At 40.6% G+C, this 10,643-nt stretch overlaps 1 protein-coding gene across 4 annotated transcripts in view; it reads left to right on the top strand.

The window, feature by feature from the left end:
• The first annotated feature begins 35 nt into the window (after positions 1–35).
• The window catches only part of PI4KA (phosphatidylinositol 4-kinase alpha), a 62,040-nt gene continuing 51,432 nt past the window's right edge, over positions 36–10,643 (top strand). For 2 of the 4 annotated variants that reach the window (XM_042805089.1, XM_042805088.1), the window contains exons 1-9: positions 2,573–2,590; positions 2,845–2,961; positions 4,138–4,231; positions 4,919–5,007; positions 5,514–5,586; positions 5,902–6,161; positions 6,839–6,905; positions 8,939–9,087; positions 9,693–9,758. In XM_042805089.1, the coding sequence (XP_042661023.1) occupies positions 2,863–2,961; positions 4,138–4,231; positions 4,919–5,007; positions 5,514–5,586; positions 5,902–6,161; positions 6,839–6,905; positions 8,939–9,087; positions 9,693–9,758 (897 nt within the window). In that variant the 5' untranslated portion in view covers positions 2,573–2,590; positions 2,845–2,862. Of the gene's footprint in view, positions 270–2,572; positions 2,591–2,844; positions 2,962–4,137; positions 4,232–4,918; positions 5,008–5,513; positions 5,587–5,901; positions 6,162–6,838; positions 6,906–8,938; positions 9,088–9,692; positions 9,759–10,643 lie in introns of those variants that run through there. The other 2 variants (XM_042805087.1, XM_042805090.1) reach the window with 2 other exon arrangements.

Genomic DNA, 10,643 nt, shown 5'->3' with positions numbered 1-10,643 from the left:
GGGGGGGGGTGGCCCCCTCACAGTCCACCAGCAACATGGCGGCCGCGGCGGTCGCGGCGGCTGCGGCGGCTGCTGCGACGGCGGCCGCGGCGGCTGCGGCCACCACCACGGCGGCCGGGGCCGGGGCCGGGGCCGGGGCCGGGGCCGCGGCCCCTTCCGCGGGCGCGGGGCGTGGGAGCAGCGCGGGCACCGCGCGCGGCTTCTACTTCAACACGGTGCTGTCGCTGGCGCGGTCGCTGGCGGTGCAGAGCCCGGCGCCGCTGGAGAAGGTGAGGGGCATCCCGCGCGGCTGCGTCCGTGGGGAGGGCGGTGTCTGTGTGTGTGTGTGGGGGGGGGGGGTGTCACGCCTTGGGGCGCTGCGTCTGTGGGGCCGGTGGGAGGGTTCGTCTCGTGTGGGGGCTGCGCCGGGGGTGGACTCTGGGGTTGTCACGCGTGGGAGCCGGGGGGCGGAGGGGCGTCATGTGAGTGGGAGTTGCGTGCGTGTACGTCACGCGAGTGGAGCCTGCGTGGAAGGGTCGGCATCGCGGGAGCCGCGGCAGGGGGCCCTTCCGATGGAGGTCACTTGTGCCGCGCGGGTGGGGAGGGTGGCGAGTCACGGCCGTGTGTGGGGTGGAGATGTCCAGCCTGCCTCGCTTGGCCCTGTCATGCGTGGGGGACCTATGATGCACACAGTGCCCGTGCCCGTGGGAGGCTGGGCCTGGCGTGTCCGCCTGCACCCGGAGGATAATGCTGCCTTAGGTGGGGGCTGTCCCGTGGCCGTGGGAGCGGGCTCTGGCAGCCCAGCTGCGTCCATGTGTGCTGGGCCTGCGGACGCTTGCGTGGCCCATCTTGACCCAAAAATGCCATCGCGGCAGGAGGCGTCAGCACAGCAGCCACGGCCGGCACCCGTGGAGCAGTCCCCCACGTCCTCACGAGTAGCGTGGGTCCTCACGGCGGCTGCGCACCCCTGAAGTTTGTGGGGCTCGGTCTTGTAGGTGGGATTGGTCTCAGCCTAATGAGGGCTGGTTGCTTTACTCCATGTATCTGGTTAAATCCAAACGACGCAATCAGCTCAAGGTAGAATCTGCCTGGTTGAGATAAACCTCCCCTGAATGTGAAAGTAGAGAGAGGGGCTTCATCGGGGCAGTTCCCCCGTGGGTCTCCACTGCTGGTGCGGCCAAGTGTTGTGCTGCTGCGGGGAGGAGGGATGGGCAGCCCGGGGTTTCGGGAGTTGGCTTCTCTGAGTGCGAAGCGATTGGACTTCTAAATTGCCTGGTGCAATAATGAAAGATGACTAAATTGTTGAAAAGCACATCTCTGTGTTGATGAAAGCTCTAATGCTTGTTCTTGGCCAGCTGTTGCAGGCTTCTGTTCTTGTTCTAGAAATCTACCATTGGTCTGACAGCCAGCTGTGAATAATTTATTTTTTTAAGCCTTGCTGTTGGTTCACTAATAGCCAGGCATTTATTTTCTTTTTTTGTTTGTTTGTTTGAGACAGTAGAGTAGGAATTAAATGATATTAACAGTTCATATCTAGCTAAAGTTATTCGTTCATGTTATTGTAAATATTAACCTCATATGGGAAACATGCATCAGAAGTTATTTTCCAAAGTTCATATTTCCTCTACTGTACTTTATGTTGAGCAAGAGGATTATTTGTGTTGTGTACAGGTCTTGTAATGATGAGGTCTGGCAGTTGAAGGACCAGATTCTTAAATTCCACTGAGCATCCAGCAAATTCTTCTAATGCTCTAGGGAAATAGTTTCTTGGTTTAGAAATTTCAGGGCAGGGTGTTTAAAGAGCTATTGAAATAGGAAGTAACTTGACATTCAAACACAAATTTTTATTATGACAGTCCATTTTATGTAATATTTATTAACATCAAGGAGATTTATTAAAAAGACGATATACTTGTTGCATTTTCCCTTACTTAACAGTTCCACAGGAAAACAAAGTATTTGGGAGATTTGATATATTCTTTAGATATGTGTTTGCTACGTATGGAGTGAAGTAATAGGTAAATAGTGAAAAAATAATAGTTCTGGAAACTTAATCTGTTATGTTAAAAGGATTTGAGCAAGTGTCATGCTCAACTAGGTGACAGTTTATTGTTCAGTGCTGTATATGAAGGCGGCATTGGTACAGCTGTAACCAAAGCTGCATCCACCCAAGTTTTGTTTACAGGGATTGAGTAAATATGATATATGCAACTGCTGCATATTTCTTGCACATCCAAAATGGATGTGCTTATGTGATGTGGAAGGAAGGCTTTGTTGTACCAGGGATGCAGAAATGAGCTCTGTAAATGTGATGCCTTGAAAAGTTTCAGAAATTCTCATGAGATGTGAAAACAAACAAACAGCTTGACCAATGTTGAAAAACTTTTAAAACAAGCCATATCGTGGTAAAAATGTTAGACATCTACTTGAGATTCTTCTGTCTTTTTCTAGTTTCTCTCATTCGTCACTCATTCCTAGCCTTTAGATGCTCTCATTAAGATGGATGATTAAGGAGGGTAATGTGGCCATCTGTCTTCCAGAAGATGGAAAGAATACTGTCCACTTCAAGCATGGGAGGTGTGAATGAGTCCTGAAAACCCCAGCCTGTCAGGTCATCTCTCTGCTGTGAAAATATTTGCAATTGTATCAGTGGTACCCAGGCCTGTTGCTTGGTGTGCTCTAGGGCATGGACATGATGGCTAGCTCTGCTCCGTAAAAGAGAAGCTGGGAGCTATTTGCATTGCTTTCCTGAGGTCTGCTGGTGAATTTTTGAAAGACAGTTTTGACCCAGGTACTGTTGTTCCCTTGGATTGTTTTGACACTTTAGGTCTTGTTCCACTGTTCTTTCCTTCTGCTCTTTTTCAGGTACAAAAATTGCTCTGTATGTGTCCAGTGGATTTTCATGGGATTTTCCAGTTAGATGAACGTCGCAGAGATGCTGTTATTGCTTTAGGAATCTTTCTAATTGAATCTGACCTTCAGGTACTTTTCCTGCTTAAGCTAACTCTATTTAACTTGAAAGGTTTCGGATTAATTCCAGTTTAGTTGCTTAATGAATGAAAAGTTGGTATTTGCTCTTCATAAAAATAAATATCAGAAATATCAGATGGATGCAGGCAGGAGAGCAGAAGGAAACAAGGGCAGTACTGACAACTGTGATAGCTGTCATGGCACTGCCACAGCCAAACTGCTGTCACATTTTTTGGTCATCATAGCTTAAGGAGAGAAAGGAAAGGCTCTTCAGGAGGACTTGCTCAAACCATATGTGTTGTTGGGTGTTATTCCCCACATGTTTCTGAATGACAGGTATGTTCCAACATACTCCTGATCATCAGGTTTGTAATAGGCCTTTTCATGTCTGGCACTAGCTGGGATAAACAGGCAAACAGTGCACATAGGCTGCATTGTATACAAACATCCCTTTTGTATCTGTCAGCCTGTTTATGACAAGCTGGTTCTCCTCCCTTCGAGCTCTGGGTGTGGTATTGTTTCATCCAGAGCCATTAGACCTCACTTTAAGTTGTTTAATGGGTTTGCATCTGGCCTGAGTTGCCTCCTATATAGTATCTATTTACTATGATATAGCTTACATGAATATTATTAATGTTGTCATTTTGTATTTTTTGTAGCATGAAGTTTAAATAAAGCAGCTCTTTTCATGTTTCTTAGCATCTTTTAATGTTTTCGAAGCCAGCAGTTAGTATTAATTCAACTCTATGAGGAAGGAAAGTGCTGTCCTTTGATTTACAGCTGAAGTGCCAGCACAGAGGTGTTAAGTGACTTGCATAAGGCTGTGGGATGGGTCACATGTACTGAATTGGGACTGGCACTGAATTTTTAGCTGCCTTAAAATTATTTTGTGACCTTGCTGTAAACTAATAAATTGTTTGGGAACAATTACTGGTCTGGAACTTTTTCTCCAATTTTCATGGAGAATGAACTGTTGCCTAGAATGAAAGGATTTGATTTATAGCAGTGAATTGGTTTACTTTCATTTGCTTGTGTTGAAATCAATTTTGCAATATTCAAGAAGTAACGTGGAGTAATCATTAGAAATGAGTTCTCTGTGTGGCTAGTGTAATCTTTTCATATCTCTAAAATGTCTTGAGATGATACAGTTCAGCTTTTCTTCTCCATTTTAAATATTTTCCTTTTTAGCACAAAGATAATGTGGTTCCTTACCTCCTCCGACTTCTGAAGGGTCTTCCCAAAGTCCAATGGATAGAGGAAAGCAATGCACGGAAAGGCAGAGGTGATGTTTGGGGGTTTTGATCATTCTCGTGGAGTGGCAGCCAGGAAATAGAAATAACAAAGGTCATTCAGGACATGGTACAAGGGGGAGGTGATCAGTCCTGCTAGGTTCTTAGCTCCTGACTCAACAGCCTTCAGTATTGATTTTCTGTAGAAGCAAAGAGGAAGTTGAATAGCTCCCAGCCTTCTTGCTTGACTGCTTTGTGGTAAATTGCACTTTCCAAATAATTCTGTGCTCAATATATTTTGTTACTAAATTGGAGAAGATTGTGTAGTGGTTAGAACAGGAGAGTGGAACCCAAGATTTGTACATTCTACTTTCAGCTTTGATGCTTAGTTGCTATTTAAACACCTTAATTTCTTACTCCCTTAATATCTGTTAAAATTGATATAAGAATACTTTTTCACAAAGGATATTATAAAATTTAGTATTTTTTTCAAGTACTTGAAAGCCTGGAGAAGTTTTTAGTTATTAAAACTATTCTTTTAACATTTCATGCTGAAATTATCATGGTTAAAGTATACTTTTAAATTTTATATGTAATACTATATTTTAATTTATATTAATCTCAGAACTGTATGACATGGGAATCACTTATGTCTTCTTGGTTTATTATTATTTGCTCTTTGCATGTTGATTCTCTCTAATGATGCTTAAGTGGCTTATTTTCTGTCCATTACTTTGCAGGCTTGCTTCCAGTGGCAGAAAACTTCAGCTTCTGCTTGGTAACATTGTTATCAGACGTTGCTTACAGGGATGCGTCTCTCAGAGAGCAGGTAGAGTTTAGGTTTGTGCTAATGTGGTACCCAATTTTCCAATGCTGATATACTGACAGTTGCCTAGAGAAGAGTACACCACAGTCGCTTCCTTTCTTGCAAAGGGATTGATTGCTTTAACACGTGTACTGTTGCGTTCTTTTGCATGTGTTAATTAATACTCAAGTATGTAGAAGATATTCGTAAGTCTGCTGTTACTTCTGGGTGTCAAAGGATGTCAGTCACCGAACCCAGAGTTTTAGAATTTAAGTTTTGATACTGAGATTAGGACTGCTGCAGTTTTATTCTGCTAGTACGTACCAGCTAACTGCAGACTTTACAAAAGAAGCCTCGTAAGCTAAGTGAGGGCAGTATGCCTTTTCTAGTCACACAGCATTAAAAAAATCTTGTTTACAGAGCTGCTTACATTAATATTTGCCAGTATCATTTGTTATAGTGATCTAGTATAAGATAACTGTATCTCTTTGCCAAAAGATATTTTTATATGCCTCTCTTGATTACTTTAGATTTTGGATGCAATTCTCCAAGTAATGCAGTTCCTTTTGGGAATGTGCCAGACTCCGCAGATGCATGATAAAGGTACTACTAAAATTGTTACCATACCTGTAACTTCTGTCCTCTGAACTTCTCTTATGTTTTCCAATTATCAGGATCACTCCTGAAAAGTGAGCAGCTTTTTCTTCCAACTTCTGTTAGCACATATTTATTCTGTTTGTTGCTGACTGATAAATACAGAAGCAGAAATATATTAATTTATAATACCTTCATTCTTGCATGATTAAGTCTTTGTAAAGCACATTATGCTAAAACAGTTTAGTGAAGCGGTAGCAAAACCATGAAGAGGAGGTTCTAAGTTACTGTTAATATACTGTTATATGTGCTTTTCTTTTTCAGAATATTTATGCAAGTATGCAGTTCCCTGCCTGATAGGAATTTCTCGAGCCTTTGGTCGCTACAGCAATTCAGAGGAGGCTCTCCTTTCAAAGCTTTTTCCAAAAATTCCCCCGCATTCCCTAAGAGTTCCAGAAGAACTTGAAGGAATTCGACGACGATCTTTTAATGATTTCAGATCAATTCTTCCCAGTTCTCTACTCACTGTTTGCCAAGAAGGAACACTAAAGAGAAAGGCTAGCAGTGTATCTAGCATCTCACAGGTTTGTACGACTTGTCCTGTGTGGGAGTCAGTGCTTAGGTGATTTCATGGTCTTGGTGGAGTTAAGACAGCATTAAGCCTGGTTATGCAGACAGACTCTTAAAACATTATTTGACCAGATACAGAGATCTTTATCTTGGTTCTGCATCTGAGTTTCAAAATAAGTTTCTGAGGTACAGAAAAGTTAGTGACAGTTAAGCTAACAACTGTACTAATAAGTCTTCACATGAAACAAATGGAAAATACTATTCCTTTTGTTGTTCTCATTAAAAAGCATTGTAATGTGTATCTGAGAATTTGGGAAGCTGGCTCTTAATGGCTAAAGTTTTCAGAAGTGCTGAGGATACATGAGCTTTCACTGGTTTCACCAGTGGTGTTTGTCTTAGGGCAGGAATGGATTCAGAGGCTGGTTTTGAAACCACAGTTGTTATTAGCACAGTTACATACAGTACAGGAGTCATCATCCTGATCTCTTCCCTTTAGTCAAAAGCACTGAATTAGCTTTTCTTAGCTTCCTGTTTTTGTTTGGAATTGAGCAGTTAGACCTGGCAGTATGTAGTTCCTCTTAGTTTTGCTTGAAGCTGTGTTTCATTATGAAATGTATGAATCACTGTCTGGAAGATTTTTTTAATGCTTTACAAATACTTTTAAATTTATGGCTTTTCTGTAATGTTTCAGGTTAGTCCTGAACGTGGAATTCCTCCTCCCAGCTCTCCTGGAGGATCTGCAATTCATTACTTTGAAGGTAAAGTATTTTGCAAAGGAACATTGTGTGATCTGGGAGATTTGTTGCTATTTTAAGGAACTGAAAACCAGAATCCTTTTGATCCCTTTTTCTACCCTCTTGAATTCTTATTGTAATTCTCTGGCACATATCTGCTAAGATTCTAAAAAATTTTGGGCTATAGAGACAGTAGGAAGTTGTTATTAACACCAGTGGTTTCCAGGCTCAATTGTTTCTGGCAGGCTTCTGAGAGACATGATTTCCTGGCTGCTAAGCTGTACCTAGTGCTGAAGATCTTAATTCAACTAGGCCAAAAATACTTCAGGAGATTACGCTGAGTAACTTTGAGGAACAAGTGTTAATACTCTGCTTCACCAGACAACTAAATTGTTGGACTGGGGTCTGGAATTTTGAGACCTTTGTGGCAGATTGTATAAAACTAGAACAACTGCTCCATTTTAAGTAAATACGATATAGGTCATTGTGTAAGACCTAGTAATTTGCTGAAGTGATATAATAAAGGAGACATGAGTGAGCACTCAACTTCAGTGTGTGTTAATTACTGTATCATAAAAGGCAGAAATGTGAAAAATTTAGATGAGCTAATACACAAACTCTTAACCACTGGCTTTTGGCAGAGCTCTAGCAGTGATTTCTGTGTCAAAACAGCCCTTAAAAATAAATTTTCATGAATGAAGTAGAGAACTAGCTCTGCATCTGAGGTGTTTTGGTGTGTCTGGTTTGTCTGGCCTTTTGAGGTTTTTAGCAGTTTGGGCATTCTCTGTTTCTGGGTCATTGTCCTCTCCAGAGCCCTGGCTTAAATTAATTACTTCCACATTACTTTTCTTTTTCTTTCATGTTACTGTGTTACTTTGTGTTACTATGTTACTAACAGATGCATCCCTCTTCTTCAATCATAGGGGATTATAGGGTAATTCAAATACCATTCTTAAATTGTCAAGTAGGAAGAGACCTATTTATCATCTGTCTGCCCTGTTGAACTACACTATACTTCTTTGATTTTATGGTCTTCATGTTTTGAACTAAAAAAAAGAAAGGGGAAAAAAAGGCTACAGCTTAGAGGGAGACTCTAGTAATTGAACAAAAATCATCTTAAATAAAACTCTAGGTGGATAGTAGACAGCTTTGTAAAAAATTGAGAATAATTTTAATTGTGTCTCTAGCAGAGTTATGGTTATTCTAATCAGGATTTTATTTTCAATACTAACTTCTACCAGATATTTCAGATACAGGCAGCCCTTGTATTATTTCTAATAGTATAGTTTGTGATTGTTTTCTGAAGAACATGAGTAATAGGCTTGTTTTTACACTGGCCAAGACTAATACTTTAGAAAAAAAGACTGAAAACATGTTTTTTGCTGTTGTCAATTAATAGTGTTGATTGAAAGCCTATTAATTACAAGAATATTAGTTTAGCACAGGCAGCTGAGTACTTTAAAAAAGCAGGTATATAATTTCTAAAGTGAAAACAGTGCCAAAAGCAGTACACTTAGCAAGTTGTTTGCTTAATAGAATACTTGAATCTGAAAAATAGTTTTATTTCTCTTTATCTTCAAACTGCAGTAGTGAATTGATGCCTCTTCTAAGATGAAAGCTGTGCCACATGTTCGTTTGATCTAATATAGGAGAAAACCTTGACAAGATAGTTTTGACTTAACCTGTCGGTTGTACCTCTGTGCTTTTCAGCAAAATGGCATTCACAAATGTTTTCAGTACACATGTACATCATGTAAATGTACATCAGTAGTATGGGAAGACTTCTTGTCAGCAGTGTCTCTGATATGAACACAAGTAATTGAATTCTTCCATGGTGATTGTAAACTTCTAATGAACAAATATATTTTTTCATCATAGTTTTCTGTCTTGATTTACCAGTACGTTAACTGAAACATGCCTCCTGATGGCTTTTAAGGTCAAGACTGTACCGGTGTTGGAGACAACTCTTTAGTAGTAACTGAACATTACCAAATAGCAAAGCTTATATATCTTCTCTCTCCCTGAACTTTTATTTCTGTTATTTCTTTTCTGATCAGGATCATATCTTCCTGATGGGAGTGCACTGGATCCTGATTATTACTTCTCTACAATCAGCTCCAGCTTTTCAGTTTCTCCTCTCTTCAATGGCATTAATAACAAAGAGTTTAACATCCCACTGGAAATGCTCCGCCAGCTGTTGAACATGGTATGTGATGGGTTCTTCTGAAGGCTGCAGTGAGATTGCATTCTAGGTATTCGTGCTAGAAATAGATGCAGTTTAATCTTTTAGAATTGCAAATAAAAGGATGGTGTTTGTCTCTCAAGCTTTGTGTTATGTTATTTTTATGGCATTTAGTGTCATGCTTCAATAATATTCCTAAAAATCTCACCTATGAACCATGAAGAGTTTGGAAAAATCAGAAATGTTTATGTCAATTTCTTCCTGTTTAACTCTCGGAGACCACTTAGTCTGAGGTAATTTACGTCCTTGTAGTTGCTGAAATAGAAGATTGGATTTTGCTCTAGGAATTAGACCCTTTTCTAGAAGGGTTTAGTTGCTGAGAATTCATGCAAGTGACAGAAACTGCTGGCCCTTTCTGCTTCCTGCATCAGCTATTTTGAAACATCACAGAGGCTCAAATGTATTTATTCTTGTTGCAGTCAGAAATTCTTGTAGCCTTAATTTCATCTGACGTTTTGTAGTCAAGTGACTTGTATTTTCTGTGCACAGGCAAAATTCTATTGTCTTCCTATCTGCAGTCATCAACAGGAAACATCTTTTCTTTATTTTTTAATTTTTTTCTTCTGTAGGTAAAACAGATCGTTGGGGATTCCCTGCTAAAGACCTTGGATGCAGTTGTAGCTGAAGTTGCAGAGGTATGTTTTTAAATTCCTTTTCTAATGACTTGAACACTTTATTTTTTTGTCTTAATAAGTAATACTTGGAAAATTAGCCTTTTACCTATGTAAGGTATGCCTTCTCTTTGCAAAATGATACTAATTTCCTGTTTGACTGCTCTTTCAGTGGTTTAAATCTAGCCTTGGACTACACAAAAATAGAGGGGTGAAGGGAGCAATGTTTTTCACTACCACAGAAGGGAAATAGTTATTCTCTTTAAAAAATGACGCATTTTCTCACTTCAGCTCTGTTATCCAATTAAATTACAGCATTGGTTGTCCAAAACTGGTTTACTGTAGACTAAGGACTTTATTGCATATTACAGTAACATTGTCTTTTTTCATGTAGATAAAATGTGTTGGTTCTCTTTTTCTGGCGTGGAAATGACTGCTGCTCTTCTAGGTGTCTTTTCTACAAGTTTAACAGCGTCACCGTTTGTGGACCTTTACTTTCAGAGGTTGCATACTCATTTCTATAGGTCTGTGAGTCCTTGTTCTCCTCTTCCCTGGGTGCAGTTCTGTAACAGCCTCTGCCACGTTTTATGGAGTTAGCCATATCTCCGTGGGGGTGTAGAGCTGTACTGGAAAGAGTGTGTTCAGTTGTGTGGGAACATGACTTCGCTGTTCTCTTCAGCCTTCCTTCGAGTACTGCCATATTTGAAATGTAGGCCTGAGTGGAGACAGCTTCAGTTTCTCCTTTTGCTATCTCAGTAAAATGATTGGTTTGAATCCTCCTCTTATTTGTTGGTTTCATTGTGTTTGGGTTTTCTTTTAACGTCAGTGTTAGAGATAATGTATATGTGCTTTTCAAATTGAAAGAGTAACTGAATCTCATTTAATGCATTGAATGGATGTACTTTTGAT

Source organism: Tyto alba, unplaced genomic scaffold (assembly GCF_018691265.1).
Source record: "Tyto alba isolate M040663 unplaced genomic scaffold, T.alba_DEE_v4.0 Super-Scaffold_44, whole genome shotgun sequence".
In the NCBI taxonomy this organism is placed as follows: domain Eukaryota; kingdom Metazoa; phylum Chordata; class Aves; order Strigiformes; family Tytonidae; genus Tyto; species Tyto alba.
Note: the sequence above shows the minus strand (reverse complement) of the source record. Positions and strands in the feature narration are given on the sequence as shown.